The sequence below is a fragment of the Homalodisca vitripennis genome, chromosome 1 (assembly GCF_021130785.1).
Source record: "Homalodisca vitripennis isolate AUS2020 chromosome 1, UT_GWSS_2.1, whole genome shotgun sequence".
NCBI classification, from domain to species: Eukaryota; Metazoa; Arthropoda; class Insecta; order Hemiptera; family Cicadellidae; genus Homalodisca; species Homalodisca vitripennis.
The window spans coordinates 169,835,436-169,853,186 of record NC_060207.1 but is presented as its reverse complement, the minus strand read 5'-3'; the positions used below and the strand labels follow the sequence as shown (position 1 = coordinate 169,853,186).

The following is a 17,751-nucleotide window of genomic DNA, read 5'->3' as shown; positions in this document are numbered from 1 at the left end:
CTGCACTTAAGAGGAACGCCAGAAATGTACACAAAAACGTGGCGCAGGTTTAGAACACCGTTTGGACCGCCTGAGAGTGGCTTATTGGTGATTACATCAAACCTTAATAAGTATGATGTCAATATGCCTTGTATTTATAACATTGTTGTATGAAAATAAAAGTGCATATTTATATCACATGTGCTACTTATTTCTTGATGCCTCTGGCCTTAGAAGGTATATAATATACCTAAATCCTTATAGTATATATCATAACCAACCCAAAGTGAAGCGTTACTGGATAAGCTAGTATAATAATACACATTAATATGCAATCAAAATTTCAACGTGACTGAATATATCACCATTTATCAATTTAGTAACAACAGTTTCATTATGTTCTGGGGTTTTCCTCATTGAGGTTTGGGAACCAGTTTGATAACGGTCACTGGCGGTCATCTAAGGCCAAGAGTTATCTAAGTGGTCCGTCCACAGTGCACATCACTACACTGCTGTGCTCCGTACAATACATCACTCAAGGTATCCGTTATTGCTTTACCACTGTACAGTTTGTAACAAGTGAGTTACTTCTTGTAGATTTTTAAACTGAGACAACTATATTACTATTCATTTATATTTTGTTACTTAAGGTAAATAATAACTTTTCCTGTTTATTGGTTTTTTTGCATGGACAGACTTTGTTAAACAGGTATAAATGGCTTTTTATATTAAAATAAATTAAATAAATATTCAGGATATGCAAGCTTTATTACTTCATACATAATAGCATACAAAAGTAAAGGATTGTTGTAAAAAACAAACTTCATTAGTTCGCTAATTTGAAATGTTTACATAATTTCTCAGTTCTCGTGCGGTTTTTCTGTTTATTACAAATCTAATAATATGTACTAAGTTAGAAAGTAAAAATGTCTATATTTAAGTAGTGAACCTAAAAAGATGATTTTAAACCGATTTTTGAAATGATATTTTATCTGGATTAAGGGTTTTTTATATGGATTCTTTCTTACAGATTTCAATAATGTCACTTTTATGAGTCTTTATCTGACTAGCCATGTATATGGATCGCCCTCGATTTCTTCTTCTTTTATTTTTTTCAAGAGAATCTTCGTACAGATATAAAAGTAATTTAAAAAATTAACGGAAGTTATAGTAACTACAAAATTTTTGGGCCATGTGGACAAATAGTTTCAAAACTCTTTATTGTCCCACTTTTCTCAATATCATTTTTAAAATGTTTAGGTATTTTCTTACCTTTATACCTATTGCTCATCAACCTACAAACAATAACTACTGTCATAGTTATAGAAATACAAGAAATCGATAATAACTATATCTTAAATATAGATAACGGCAGCCCTTATCGGATCCAGATAAAAAGGACGTTTCATATTTCGCTGTCCTTATTACCAGCTGATCTTAGGAAGAACATTTCGTAGTACGCTGCAATGGTAACCCTAAGTAATTTGTAATATACAGACCTTTTTTAGTTGCATTTTACCTATATATAATTTTTATTTTCATCTTATAAAATACATTTGTTGTCTAGAATATAATGGAGTAATCAATACTCATACACATATTACTCAGTTCCAAAATAAATAACTACTATGTAAGCACAACAGTATTTGTTCGTTTATATTTTTAATTTTATAAGTACAATTTTGTAAAGAATTTCACTAAGCCAGATTTAGATTTTATAATCTGTTAATGGTAAATACAAGAAACGTGCAGTAGTTTAGCAAGCCCAATGTTTAAACGCTTGAAAGTCCTTAGTGAAATCTGAACACAAGCTAATAATGTAAGGTGTCATTGATTTCCATCTTGTAGACTTGTACGCACGTTTCCCTCCAAAGGCACATAACAAGCATAAAAATATTAATTTAATTTAGTTTCAGCGTTTACATATTAACTTCTCACTAAATCCATTGAAGTACTTTCAAATATTCAAAATATACATTGCACGTCAATTATTCTGGAAAGAAAAACCTTAGATATCTTCCGGCCAATCTAAGGAAAGATCGGTTTCATGTATAGCTATTATCTCGAAGTACAAAATCGAAAGTGCTTTATTGTTTTAGAAATTGTATTTATAAAGTGAAGTACTACACCGCTTTGTTAGTTGACGTGATGTTAAAGACTTCCAAAAACTTTGAAATTCAACGTCTAAAACCCATACATATTAAAGTGTCACAAACACATCAATCAGTGAGTGCTGAAAATGTGGACTTGGTGTGATTGTAATCAATCAGATATTACATGTAAAAATGTTTTACTTTCATTGTTTTGACGTTATTATAAAATTATAATAATTTTACATCATTATGAAGACTTCATTACCCAAAACGTTTAGTAACAAAATTAGCAGTAAATAGCAGGTTTAATGAAAAGCCAGTTATTGTTGTGTTCTATGTGTTCTAATGTTGCGTATTAGCTATTTTAAAATTTATTACGAAATTGAATGAATACGATCTGGAAATTTAAGGATATATAGAATATAGAAATATATAAAATTGGTTTAAATTCGTTGTTTCTGAGAGCATTTTATTTTTATTAGTTTTTGAAGTAGCGGATAATTTCAAAGAGCAAACGGCCACCATTTGGAAACTTTTTGTTGGTTGATAGAGGATAATTATATTATGCAAGGCAGGTTATAAGTCCTTGAGAAATGTATTTTTAATCTGTTAGAAAGTGCAGTACTTAAAGTTACCAAAAGCAGGTAACTTTAACTACTATATTAAAGTAATATTTCATAGCGATAATTCTTTTTAAAGCTACGTAAAACGCAAATATTAAATGTACAAAATAACATACAAAGTTTGAAATATACACAAATAATGTTCAAGAGGTGCTAATAAGTTGTTTTCTTCGTGTAAAATCAACGTGCATTAACGTTAAAATATTTTATCTGCATTTCACAGGGCTAATCTAAGCAAAAACTACAGCGATACATAAAGGGAAATAGACATATCATACTATAAATATACGCCACTTTGATAAGAGAACCTAATAATGGTCCTGAAAAAAGGCAAGGAGAAGAACGCATTTTCCTGCTTCTTCGGATCATTTCTGGTCTAAGTAACATAATCGTAATGGGCACTAACATAATATACATCTAACATAAGCTTACTTCCATTTCTAACCTGCCCAGAAATCTACTATACGTTACAATATTAACTGCTATTGTCTTAGGCTTAAGCACTCCCCCACACTGACCTGATAGATCAATTGTTACTGAAATCGTCGGAGCAATTCAAACAATTTTCATGGAACGTTGAAGGGAAATTTGTATCTTATAAAAACTGTTTCACTATACGACTTCAGGGTCCCAAAACACTGTTCTTTAAACCTAAATCTGAAATGGATCAGGAGATTGGAATAGCTTTGAGTGACTATCAGTTTATTTCAGGAGTGTTTAGAATGTAATAGAATGTATATATATATATATTCAGAAGTTTATCCTATATATCCCTGTAGATACAATTACTGTATCACTTTCAGACACAGTTGCTGTTATCAAAGTTTATACTGAACTCCCAGAAGCTGGAATACGTTGAACAAGTAATTTTCCAAAGACAAGATGAGAGATTGGCTGATTATTGTGTCAACAATGATGTTTCTGGTACTAGTAGCCGCTGGAGAGAGTGACCGTAAGTAAACAGGGCATTTTAACTTTATATATATTTAAACGGAGAAATAAATCAAAGCTAGTAAGTTTATATTTGGTACAGCTTTTCTTAAAAAATACACAAAGAAAATCTCACGTAAAATTTATTATTATAATAATCTTGTATATTATAATATGTCTTCGTTAAATAATGATAGTTTTAACTTCTTTCATTTAAGATTACTAAATATATTTGAGATCAGTGTGTGAAACATCAATCTGAAGATCACTACCCTTCTATTGATTTGAATAGATATTCCAAACATTTTCACTTTGTAAACTAAATTTTACTGTCTCAATAGTAATGAACTGTTAAATGAACGATAATTGGCTAATAGTATTGGTTTGCAATTTATATTCAATAAATGAAAATAAAGTAGTAGTCTATAGAAAATAACACCATAAAATGTTTGTACGCAAAAATAATTAAGTTAATAATTTTTTTGGAAACGTACTTTTAGGTTAAACTTAAACTTTTATTGTACAATCTTTTTTTACCTTAACATAGCTATAGAAAGCATACATACTTAATAAGTGATTTTATCAAAGTTCATGAGTCAGACAGAGTTCAAGCGGAGCAGACGTTTATCAGAGCTGAGCTTATCTCATCCGCGGAGCTGTGCTATAATAGTGGCATGCGTGCTTTTGCCTGTATATAAGTGATTAATATTTCGATTATAATTTTTAATAAATTTTAGTAATGCCTAATTGCAAAATATGTTTAGTAGTAATAAAAAAAATCAGTTCAAAGTGCAGTGCATTGATTGTTCTCAAGAGTATCTCGGCAAATGTGTAAATATAGGACAACCGGATGTAGACTACCTGACCGAGCAAGGTACGGGATGGAGGTGTGATCCCTGCAACAAAACGAGGAGAAAGAGCATGAGGTTGGAGTACGTGGCAGAAGGTTTGGCCATAGAGACCATCATGAACACCCTGAAAGAGATGCGAGAAGAGCAGAAAACCAACTCGGTCGACTTCAATAGGTCTTATGAAATTTTGTACAGCAAGGTAGAAGAAAATACTATAAAGTTAGGAGATGGCGTGTGGGAAAATTGAAGACAACTTAAGAGAAATTGAACAGCTTAAAAGTGAAAATGTAGCTCTGAGAAAACATGTTGTTTTACTTCAGTAAAGAATTGAAGACTTGGGAAATTATTCTAGAAGGAACTGTCGGAATATCGGAAGAAAGAGAAGAACATGTTTCAAAACTTTTTAAGAAGGTAGGAAAAGCCTTGGACGTGAACATCACTGACAGCATGATTGACGCCTGTAATCGTATCGGCAAGAAAACCTCGGAGAGAAACCAGACTAGAGGGATTATTGTGAAATTCATGCGGCGGACTGACAAGGAAGCCCTGATGAAGAAGAGGCGAGAAAAGAAAATGGACTTATCCACACGACACCTAGGCCTGACCACGGACATCCCCATCTACCTGAATGATTCCCTGTCACCAGAGCGGAGGAGGCTGCTGGCCCAGGCACGGCAGCTGAGGAAGGAACGGGGATACAAGTAAATCTGGCTGCGGAACGCCAACATCTTACTGAGGAAGAAAGAAAAAGCACCAGTACTAGAGATAAGAACCCAGGCTGACCTCAATGGGCTGTAGCTTAAATAATGTAAGTAGAAAGAACACATATTTTGCTGTATTGTTCAATTTAATTACCAATCATTTAAATCTAATGTAACGTCAATTTAATCTAATTTAATGTCGAATTCTTAAAAATCCAATATTACTTTAAATATTCTACAGCAAAATATCCGCAGTATTAGATCAAATTTTGATGTTTTTCTAGCCGAAATTGCCACCTGGGAGAGGTACCCAGATATTATAATTTTTACTGAAAAATGGATTAACTCTTACGAGACAAATTATTATAACATTCCTTATTATGATTAGATAATAAATGCCAACAATAATTATAGCTCTGGTGGAGTATCTATTTACGTAAAAGTTATATTAATGTATTAGAACAGGAAATACCAAAATTATTATCAGCTGACATGATTAAAATCAGTATTATTTATTAAGGTAGGGAATTTCATATTTTGGATATCTATAGATTGCTGCAAATTACAGCACTTTATTTTTTGGATAATGTACGTATGTATTTAATTAAAAATAAATTTGACAAACAATTTAAGAATTTGATATTTTTGGGATACATTAATTTGGATTTGCTTTCTTCAGAGAGTAACGATATTGACAATTATAAAATACTAATGGCCAGTTTTGGCTTTGAATTACTGATAAATGAGCCGACCAGAGTAACCAATATATCACAGACATGTATTGATCACGTGTTTATTATATTAGTAAACATATGCAGAAGAATTGAGAAAAGAAATTGTTTATATAATAAAATTAAATATAGACCTTTAGAGTATAAATTTAGGAAATATTATTTAAATTATAGAAAGAAGCTAAGGAAAGATATAATACTTGCAAATCTGTCATATTATGCAAATGAGTTTGAAAAAATGTATGTAATCCTAAGACCGTATGGAACACTGTCAACAGAATAACTTGTCTGTGTAAATCTAGTAATAAGATATCTTTAAATATTAAAAATTAATGATAATTGTAAGGATATAGCTGAAGAGCTTAATACGTATTTTCTTAGCGTTGTTCAAGAAGTTGTGGAAAGCTATAAAATAAGTGCAAATTTTGAAAATATGACATATTTTTTTCCAGCACATTAAGAAGTGAACTCGTTTTTTTTATGGAACTAGTTTTAAGTTCAGATGTAGAGAAGGCTATTAAAACCTTAAAGAACGGTAAATCACCAGGCTTAGATGGTGTCCATTCTAACATACTAAAAACAATATTTCCAACAGTTTTGGACATTTTAACTTTCATTGTGAATTTAAGTTTCGAAACAGTGGTATTCCCGCAAAAGTTGAAACACGCATTAGTCATAACTCTTTACAAAGCGGCTCCGTGTAATGTTTGTTCTAATTTTAGACCCATATCTTTAAAATAAAAATTATTTTTTAAAGAACCAGTATGGGCTTAGGGCAGGACTAAGTAACAGAGTTAGCCCTGTGCAGCTTTATGGAGAAGATTAATGCAGGGGTAAACGATGGGGAATTTGTAACTGGCCTGTTTATTGATTGTAAGAAGGCATTTGACACCGTAGATCATGAGATTTTGCTAAATAAATTGGGCCACTGTGGATTTAGAGGTACAGCTCAAAAGTGGTTCAGTAGTTATTTAAGTAACAGACAACAGTTTGTCAAAGTGGAGAATAATTTTAGCGAAAGGGAGGAAGTTATTTGTGGAGTGCCGCAAGGTTCTATACTGGGTGCCATGTTGTTTATAATTTGTATTAATGATTTGTTTAATGGAAAATTCAAGAGGGAATTAACAGCTTTTTCAGATGATACTGCTCTCTGCTATAAGGAAAAGACAAGGGAACTTATAACATGAAATATGATAATGGATTTAAATGCTCTTAACTGATGGTTTAGAAAGAATAAATTGATCTTGAGTGCTAAAAAAACTACGTATATTAATGTTTCTTTGAGACAAAATCTTCATGTGCAAAATGACTTAGTTTATAAATATCAAATCTGTTTATAAAGTGAAATTGTATTCGATATCAAGTAACTGTGCTAATGTTCAAAAACGTACCAGTACAAAATAGAAAGTTACATATTACAAAATTAAAAAATAAAATTTTAACAAATATACGTCTCTTCTATTTTCTCCGCGACATGTGTCCTCAAAGTATTCTAAGAACTCTTTACTTTGCTGTAATTAATAGTAGATTAGAGTATGGTATTAAATGTTGGGGAGGAATCTACATAAAAAATTTGAATCCGCTTGTTACTTTGCAGAAAGTGTTTGTAAGAACAATTCAGAAGAAAAGCAGACTTGATTCTTTTTTTCCATGTTTTATCCAGCTAAGAATATTATCCATTGAGATCTCTTTTGATATTTAAAACGTTTAAATTCGTTTTAATGATATTAAATATAAAAATAATGGCCTTTTGCATACAATGAATATAAGAAGCGCTTGTAATATTTTTGTTTCGAAACCTAATTTAACTTTTTATAATAAATTGTTTGACTTCTTAGCACCATGGCTATTCAATAAACTGAGTGATGATATTAAAATGCAAACAGACTATAGATTATTAGTTAAATTAGTCAAGGCGTGGTTGCTAACTCAAGATAATCCTGAGACGTTATTATGTATTGTATGTTGACACTACATAAATAAATTGACAAAGTATGTTTTTGTTTCAAGGAGACATTGTTGAGATTGGGTAAACAACTGTACGCATCCATACAAGTATCATGTGTATATATGTATGTATGTATGTATGCGGTATGTATGTATGTGTGTCTGATTGTTTATGTGCGTGAGTACGTGTAAAATATGATCGATTTAGGCATTTTGTTATGAACAGAAAGTATTATGTTTTGTATGTTATACGTGATTATTGTTAATAGTTCTATGTTTAGTAAATACAAAAATGTCTAGTATTTTGTTTTGGTTTGTTATTGCGCTATTTAACTAGTTCAGTTTGTAGATTAGTACATTGACATGTATAAGGTTTGGCATAAAAGCACATCTTTTGTTGTTTATTTTTTGTTTGTTATATCAGAATTATGTTGTTAATTATAAACTAATGCTGCTGAACTCATTTTATTTTTAATAGTTATAATAATTATTATGGAACTCCTAGGTGGGCTAATTAGTAGCTTTAGGGGCCCTATTAACTTCCTTTTGGGGTCAGTCTCGATCTTAGAATAGGTATAATTTTATTATTTCTTTGTTTTAATAATTAAAAATTTTAAATACGAATCGTGTTTGTTTTGTAAAGTACGACTTAATGAGGAGAATAAATGTATGTATGTATTTATTTAGATCATATTTTTTGCTTAGGCGATGTGATCCTGAATAAGTTGCCTGGGGACATTTGTGGAACACGACCACGCATTTTGGACTCTACAACATTAGCCGGAAGTCGCGTACAGTTAGGTGAGTACTTCAGAATGACGCAAAAGCTAAGCCATTAGCCGATTTGAATGTGAAGCATTGATACAGTAGCTATAGAGATATAACAGTTTTGTTGTAATACACCGAGTCCAGAAGATTATTTTCACCAGCAAAATTCATATTGGCAACAATAAATTGGTGTTTAGGGAGCAATCACTAGGAACAAAGAACTCGGAAGGATCCTTAAACGATTGATAGTTCTATTCAGATGTGTACGCTGGATGCAAAGAATCAAAGTCATCTTTAACTGCACTTAAATCAGATGACTGGTTAAAAAGAAGAACTACATTTGATTTGAGTTCTGTTGAAAGCTCTGTTGAATGTTCTGTTGAATGCTCTGTTGAATTTGAGTAGTTGCTTTTTAAGTAAAAGACCTGACTAAATTATAAAAAATTGTTTAGGGAATAAAGACAGTATTCATTTATTACATATTTGTTATTAAACAAATTATTTAAAGATATAAGAGTCAATTTGCATTATTAAACTATACGTTTTCCTCAGATCGTTGTAAATGCCTAATTTCAACAATTTAATTCATATTATATTGATAAAATTATATGTCCTTTGCAAAGATTTACAAGTTAAATGAAACTATAATATATTTTCCAGTTTCTACACTTATCCTTATTTAAACTTTCTTATTTAATTATACATGGAATTTGTTACTTTCAATAATTGTACTAGAAGTGTTAATTCAATACAATTTATAGCAGAGTGTTGAACTTTCTATATTTTTGGTGGACAGTATTAAATATATTAAATGATCATTGTACGTTCTAAAAGCTTCAGAGATGGAAATAAAGAAATTTGCGAGACTAACATTTGGTTCTAGGAGAGTACCCATGGATCGCTGCTCTATTTTACCCAAGATTTTCTTCGAATTCTACTGATTTTCGTTGTACTGGAAGCCTAATCACGGATCAGTATGTACTAACAGCCGCCTATTGCGTAGACTCTACCAAGTTACCTATAAATAAACCGTAAGTACAACTTCCGCCATTTAGACAAAGCTAATAAAAGTTAATGTTTTATATTTAATTCATGTGAGCATATTGATAAACCGACTAATTTAAAATTTGATTTCAGAGTGAATGGTTTTTTTAAATATATTCTAATAACATTTTTGCAGTTGTGCGCATGTAATTAGTACCTGATACGAGTAATTTGGACAACCAAGCTATAATTTTGACTTAATAAGGTTTGCCACTTACTTCATATCCATCTTATATGATCAAGGAATATTTTATGGTTTTATGCATGTACTGCTCCTGATCTCTAAAAGCCATCCAATTGTAACAGGCATAACTGGTTGGATGTTGCAGGGCAAAAGTGCGCCTGGGAGAGTTGGACCTTGATAGTTCGACAGACGGCGCCACTACCATAGACGTGGAGGTGGAGAAGGTCATACTTCACCCGGGATACAACGAGTCTATAAATACAAATGTGATTGGTCTAATCAAGCTCAAGAGGAAAGTTGAATTTAACGGTACTATAGAATTTGAATACGGTATTGATAATGCGTTGAAGTTTGATAATTATGTTCAATGTATGTGCAAATTATAATTTTTAAACCCCGTTTTGTTAGACTACCAATTAACGTCACAGCATGCTATTACGGTTTTTATTATTGTATATAATATTTGAATTTATATAAGATACTTTTAGTTCATTTAACGTGGCGTGTTTCAGCCTATGTTGGTATTTCTGTCACTCTTGGCCACGAAGTAACTTTACACTCAGTGCCGGGATGTTTAAATCAATAGAAAGTAAATGTTGCGCATATGCAAGTTAAGTGTCATTGTTTAATATAAATGTGTGCTAAGCATTTCCAATCGTCGAAAGTTCCAATTAGTTCGCGACAACCGTTTAGTTGTCCCAGGTTACCTAGCAACGGTTTCGTGACAGCAATCGAGCTGTCCAACCAAATGGTTACGTTACAACAAAAAGCCATATTCTTTTCGTTATCTCGTCAAATTGTTAGATAAGACACGTCTAGTTCCAACGTAATTAAGTTAAAAAAGTTAAGAATCTGTGATTGAAACTATTTTTAGTAACACGTGAATTTAGTCATCTACTGGAGTATTTATTTAAGCTCTTTAGCATTCTATACTGAGAAATACATAAAATATATCGCATTAAAATATGAATTAAATATTGGAATAACACGAAAACTAATATTGTTAATAATAACGTTAAACAATAAAATTCTTAATCATATTTTATCTATATATACAAATCTTAGCTAATATTTATAAAAGCTATGCATATTTATCTTACAGATATGTTAATGCACAGCTATGAATTTATTGTTACAGATGAAAAAGTTGCTGAGTTCAAATAAAGTATTCAGCAATAGCAGTCAAGACGGGTGGGAAGGGGAAAACTGCCATAAATAGCCTCTCCAAATCCAAATATTCGTGTAGCGTCTTGGTTATCTAATAATACCAGTTCTTTTTCCAGTAACAGAGGCATAATCCATTGTAACGGCATACATTTTTTGCAATGGTTGCGTTGTTGTGATATTTTCATGGGAAATTGTTACTTTTTCCTTCAAGTGGTTACGTAGCAGTGCCAGTTACGGAGCATCAAAAGCAGTTGCTACGTCTCATGTCTTGAGTGCCTGTCATGGGTTTAGGCCTGAAACTTAAAGTTCTGATCTTAGTTTATTCGAGTAAAAGTACTTTTTTAAGCTGAGACTACGTTAGAAAACTTGTCTTTTGGTAATTTCCACTTCAGTTTGTCTACTGACACTATCTTCATAAAGGATTTATGAAAGATGTTGCTTAAATTCAACTAAATGTAATCTCCAGAAAACGAAATTGTTATCTCTGGTACCACATTATATCTGATATGTTTTTCTTGAATGCTAGAACTTGATAAAGTTATAGTTTAGTTCATGAAGATCATATTTTACTCAGAGTATTTATGTGTTTTAACTATAATCGTCTTAGAAGTTGAAAACTGTTCTTGCTCTTATTATTTTATCCTTCAGATTGTTTATAGAGTGATCTCCATTGGGCGGTTTCAAAGTGTTCCTAAAAGGTTCTTTATCTATAAGCCTTATACAAGACTTCAGAATGGCATAACGATTATCCTTTTATAACTCTAATGCTATATGCCAGTTATTGATTTTTTTAGTGTTTTTCTATAAATAAAATCTCATTTAACAACGTACCTAATGTGCAAGTTTTATTTATATATTTTTTATAAAAAGAAAAGTGTTGGTTTCTTATCATCATGTAACTACGAATGACAGCGGATTTGCACGCGATGTCCTATTGAATAACAAGTTTCCGAATAAAACATACAAGCACATATGTCTGGAAACTCTTTCCGTGAAAAGGCGTGTACTATAGGTCACAATCACTCCCTTCCGGCCTGAGGTATCATTTTTTACCCTGTCAAGAAAATATGTACTTAAACAGGTCAAAAAGTCCTCTTTGGCAAAAAAGGCTAATTACTACCATTGCAATCTACTTCTATTTTAAAATATATTCTCTCCCGATAAACAAAATAATAAATACATTGACTTTGGTGGAATTTCTGGTTACCGTCATCTACATCCACTTTAAGGTATTTTTCTGATATCCGTAGTCTGTATAGTTCATAACGTGTGTGTATAAAATTTCATATTTCTGTAACAAAATGAATGTTCAAAACAAAATACAGTAAGTTTTTCTATAGATTGCAACTCTATCTCTGCCCACATGGAGAGTGGATCTTCATTATAAATCGCTATATTGTCTTTTTAGAGCATAATACTTGTGTGTGACAAATTTAATTTTACTAAGAAAACGGGAAGGTGCAAATCAAAATATAGTTCTTCAAGAGGTTGCACTCCCTTTTCAATCGATATGGATGTTCAACATATACAAATATTTTTATATAATATAAAAAATTTAAACTTTCTGCGATATCGGGAAGGTAGGGAATCAGTGATAATTGAGTGAGTCATTGCCTTTTATATATTGAGACACTGCGCGTATAAGCAATATTATTACTCAATGTACTGTAATCACCGTACCTTGATAGTCTTTGCGATACTTCAGGTGGTGACTTCATCCTATGCCGATTGGATATGTCTCAAGAGCAATCACGATTAATGATATAATACTTAATCAGTATGAAATATCAAATATTACGTGGTATTATTAATTGTTAATTGAAAATATTAATGAAGTCCTTTTTCAGATCTAGTAAGACCAATCTGCTTGCCTTATGCTGAGGAATTCCAGAATAACGATTTCGTTAATTCTACTGTAGAGATTGCGGGATGGGGAGTCATAGGAAACGGTAAGTTTAATATAACCCCAGTATGCATCAGTACATACATAAATAATTTCGTTAATTCTAATCTATAAATTGAGGGAAGGGAAGTAACAGCAAATAATAAGTCTAATCTGCCTACACTCTCCTGAGGACTTCCAGAACAACAATTTCGTCAATTCTACGGTAAAATTGCAGGAAGGGGAGTCTCAGTAAATAATAGGTCTAATCTGCCTACACTCTTCTGAGGACTTCCAGAACAACGATTTCGTTAATTCTACTGATGAAATTGTGGATGGGGTATCACGAGAGATCTCTGATTAGCTCAATTTATAATACTCGCATACCTGTGTTACGCTATAATATCTGATCATAGTGAATGAGATATGTTAGACAGCTCCAATGTTTATAATGCAGTAAAGATCTTCCATTATAATAAAATAACCTACACGCTCGACTTATAATATGCGCATACCTTGGTTAATCGATAATAATTTATGATGATATCAAATAAGTTATGCTAAACGGCTCCAATGTTCCTAGATCCTAATATCATCTAATATTGCTAAAATTCTCGCAGATGGAGGTCACAAATCCAGGTTACACTTTTTAACTACAACTAAGAGTACTTAGATATTTCCTGTCCTAGGCTACTATTCTTTTTGTGTATTGATTTTGAACGAACTTCCATTCTGTCCAGATGCTATAACCTCCACTCCACCCCCTTGTACATAATGATGACAACCCATACATATAATAGTTGTTTTCAGTATCTGACAGTATCTATAGCAGTCGAGATTATGTGACCGTTTTCTGAATATATGTTATTTTATCTATACAGATGATGTAAAAAGTCACCTAAAGAAAGCTGAACTCTCAGTAACAGACTTAGCAGAATGCCGTACAAACATTACCTCCATAAAGACGACAGCGGTAATAGACAAGAGGGTCATCTGTGCCTACGCGCCTGGAAAGGACGCATGTAAAGTAAGTTTTTATATACGCTGAAAATGTTTCATCCTGTAAATTTAACACTCCTCTTAATTTGTATTTTTATTCTGATTACTTTATTATCAAATCTTCTTCAATATTTTATTATCAACATATTCTACATGTTCTTATTTCTGAACTTAGAGCATACCGCTTCTTTCCTCTATATAATAATATATTTTGATAATCCTGTTTTGTCTTGCTTTCGATTACCAGTAGCTAACATTACAATAAGATAATGTCAGAGCTCCCCTGCATATATTTTTCAAATCATGTGTAAAATAACAGCCCTATTTAATCATTAAGTTTTACTAGTTAAAGGAAAACAATTATTTCAATGTGATAAATAAGCATTCGAAATTAATTAATATTGTTTCCTTAACAGAAACCGAGAAGGGTCAAAATTACAAACGGATGATCTTCCCCGAATTCCAGTATAAACAAATAAATAAACGACTATATTTTTGATATGTTCTTGGGGGTTACATTGCATGAAAGCTCACTGAATATGTTCAAAATGTAATGTTGAGACTATGTTGATAACATACGGAAGTGGGTGTTAAGGTAAAGGATCCAACCCAGCAATGTGTTATGTTATAAATATAATTTATTGACTTAATCGTACATACAAATATTCACACTCTGTCCCAAAAACTGAACATTTTAAACAATGCGGAGCTCGAAAGTAAAACACTTTTTCATTCAGAATAATACTTTACCTTCGAAATAAACAGAATTCTGTAAAAATATAATTATCTAATAATACTACAAGAAATCAGTAACACTACGTGTTGAAATTTGAAATCTGTCTGATCTCTTCCTCAGCTGGAAGAATATTCTATTTTAAAATAAAAATTAAATAAACAAATCATAACATACCGTAGTTGCAGTATACATTACGAATCACAGTAAAAATGTGTGTCTACTACATGCACACTATTTCTCAAACTTCCAATAAATAAAAACAAAACCATAATTATTAAAACAGATCTAAAGAACACAGGTGTGAATAAGTTTGCACTTTACTACCAATTACTGAGAACTAACCAGAACTGTGTTCTTGAACTTTCTAAGACAATCACAAAGTTGTGTGAAAATTGAGAAAAATATATTTTACTCAGTATTTAGAGTATACTATTAAAACCTAATTATATAACTGCTCTAAATACTGTTGCACGATGCGAGTCATTGAATACATATCACATTGGTATTGTGAGTGGTCAGCAGACTCCACATAAAACTCTTTACATACACCAACTTCTCTATTCGGGTAATTAACAATGTCATAGTGTTCGTAAACATTAAAGACTAAATCATTATAACAGTTTATTAACACCATGTATGACTTATAAACTTGCCTCCAGGTTCTTTATTGCTAGTTAAAAGTACAACAAAACCAACAACTACCTCCACCAATAACTACATAACACTAAGTATTTCTAAGAGTTCTTTTTATAAATATTTAACTTTAAATAAAGACACAAATTTTGTAAATCGTATTTCCATTAACCCGAACATTGCAATAAAAGAAACTAAAACTTAATAAATTATGTGTTAAAACAGTATTTATAAATATTGATAATCCATTTTCTGTATGTATATCATTCAAGCAATTTTAAATTGATAAATTTTGTAATTTTAATTGGAAGGCATGCATTATAGCTATACATTTGTTATTCAAAAAATTAACATAATTGATATCAACAATAACTTTACAATATCTTACACCTAATTTGTTGTTAGTTAATTTTGGTAATTTACTTGAATGTTATATTTGCAGGGGGATGGTGGTGGTCCTCTGATGATTACGAGAACGATTAATAACAGTATGAGGAATTATTTGTTGGGACTGGTATCATACGGGGCTTCTAGGTGTGCAGCGGAGGGTTTCCCTGGGGTATATACAAGAGTGTCGGAGTACATACCTTGGATCTTAGATAACATTGAAGTTTAGTTATTAAGTTCCAAGTGATATCTGTTCATTGTAATAATTAGATAATATTGTAATTGTAACCTCTAAAATAAAATAACAGTTTGGATCGTAACTTTACAACCGTGTAATTGTATCTCAACCTGTTGAAACAAGATTTATAAACGGAGACCCGGGTTTAATTTTTCAAAAAAATAAAATTTAATAGTTTTTCCTAATTTTTTATAAAATGTATAACTCGATACATCACCTTCATAACTAAAAAATACTAAGTAGACTATATATATCGATGTATGCTATTTCATATTTTTCAAAACCAAAAGTATTTGGTTGAAAAAACCTGAAGTTCAAAATAAAAATAACGGTTGTAAATTTTATTTATTATTATCAATTTGTTCGTAAAACCTTCTAAATTTGTATTTGTTCTTCCCAAATATACAAATCTCCATTAGATTTGTTTTGTGTACTATACTTTAAAATTTGAAACACAGATATGCCTCTTAGATATTTTCAAAACTCGAATTCACTTACACATGTCATGGGAGGAATTCCATACACCTAACAAATATTGTAAGGGCTTCCTAATTAATTGTAGGGATAAAAAAGGAAGAGAGGCGTATTATGATAGAGAACCATCATATTACATCATTTTAAGCTTTCATTTCAAAATCCATTTACGTTTTAAATTAATTACTCGCACGTCTCCAAAAAGTAATATACATGTAATGGATAACGTAGCTATGATGGCAAGAGTTGATTCAACATGAATGCTGATTTTAGGAAGGTGAACTAAGAGAAGATCTAAGAGGAAGATGAAGTGGAGCTAAATTTAAAATCCACACATGTAATGGACTCATAATGATACTGTGTTATTTAACCTAACAAAATCTTATAGATCGCGTTTTAATATTATTACAAATTCTTTATTTAAAGTTGGTTATTTATATTGCAAGCCTTATAGTATTATATATGTAACTTATTTACTGCACAAGTGTGTCTAAAAATAGCTCTATTTTCAATAACAACAGTGTATTTACAATTTTGGAGGCTACATAAAAGTGTTGTAACGTTTATAAAAATAATACTACTTTACTTTTCGATTTTATCCATTTAATATAATAATAATAATAGGTTACATAGTTCATATAGTTCATCTGAAAGGTAAAACGAACATCAGTGGCATTATATTATACTCTAACATGAATCAAAATAACCAAGCGGATAGGAATGTTTTTAGACCTGACCTGTAGCGGTTAGTCTTTAAAGATGAACTAACTTCTTTATGTTCATTAGATGTGCTAGACAACCAACTAGGGGTTCGTTACTTATTGCTGCTTTTTATTTTTTAATTATTGCAATTAAATTACCTGCACATATTTATTCAATTACGGTTTTATGGGAAAACAATTGATTTAGTTAAAACTTGTTAAGGTTTTTAATAACACATACTAGTTTATGAATAAAAGATAATCGCTCTACCCTTGCATAATAGAGCTATTACTTTAACTTCACAATTAAATTTTATTCAGTTGTTTATTCACTCTTATGTTTAAATGATCTAACTAAGATGTGACCACAAAAGCAAATACCTTTAAAGGAACTTTTGAGTTTCACTAAATCTTTATAAGTGGCTAGATCCAAATTTTGTGATAGTTAAGTTTCCTCCTGGACTCGAATCCGGATCTTCCTCATGCCGGGGGAACATGGTGGTATGTATTTATATACAATACATACTTGCTGGCAAATAAGAGATTTGTTCGTGTTTTTTGTGCAATCTACAGATCTGGTCATGTCAAAATCTACATAATATCGATAAATAATTATTTCGAGCATTGTCCACGATATAAAGTACAGATACTCATTTCAAGATGGCTTTCTGTTCACTTTGTTT

General features: G+C 31.3%; 1 protein-coding gene across 3 annotated transcripts; it reads left to right on the top strand.

Annotated features, from left to right (window-relative positions):
- Window positions 1-404: 404 nt before the first annotated feature.
- On the top strand, window positions 405-15,978 carry LOC124352715 (CLIP domain-containing serine protease 14D-like). Of its 3 annotated transcripts, none has more exons than XM_046802343.1 (8): window positions 405-519; window positions 3,499-3,647; window positions 8,561-8,656; window positions 9,507-9,654; window positions 9,997-10,160; window positions 12,866-12,967; window positions 13,782-13,927; window positions 15,711-15,978. In XM_046802343.1, exons 2-8 carry the CDS (start codon window positions 3,578-3,580, stop codon window positions 15,882-15,884), a joined length of 900 nt encoding a protein of 299 aa, XP_046658299.1. In that variant the 5' UTR covers window positions 405-519; window positions 3,499-3,577; the 3' UTR covers window positions 15,885-15,978. The 3 variants fall into 3 exon arrangements, with proteins under 3 accessions (XP_046658299.1, XP_046658298.1, XP_046658300.1); XM_046802342.1 differs by having other exon boundaries at window positions 463-558; XM_046802344.1 differs by having other exon boundaries at window positions 516-629.
- Window positions 15,979-17,751: the final 1,773 nt, after the last annotated feature.

Bases quoted from the DNA above. Each gene is read 5' to 3' on its own strand.
- LOC124352715 (XM_046802343.1), top strand. From the start codon at position 3,578: ATGAGAGATTGGCTGATTATTGTGTCAACAATGATGTTTCTGGTACTA. The intron at 12,968-13,781 runs GTAAGTTTAATA...TTATCTATACAG, and splicing joins ATGGGGAGTCATAGGAAACG to ATGATGTAAAAAGTCACCTA. The intron at 13,928-15,710 runs GTAAGTTTTTAT...TTATATTTGCAG, and splicing joins CTGGAAAGGACGCATGTAAA to GGGGATGGTGGTGGTCCTCT.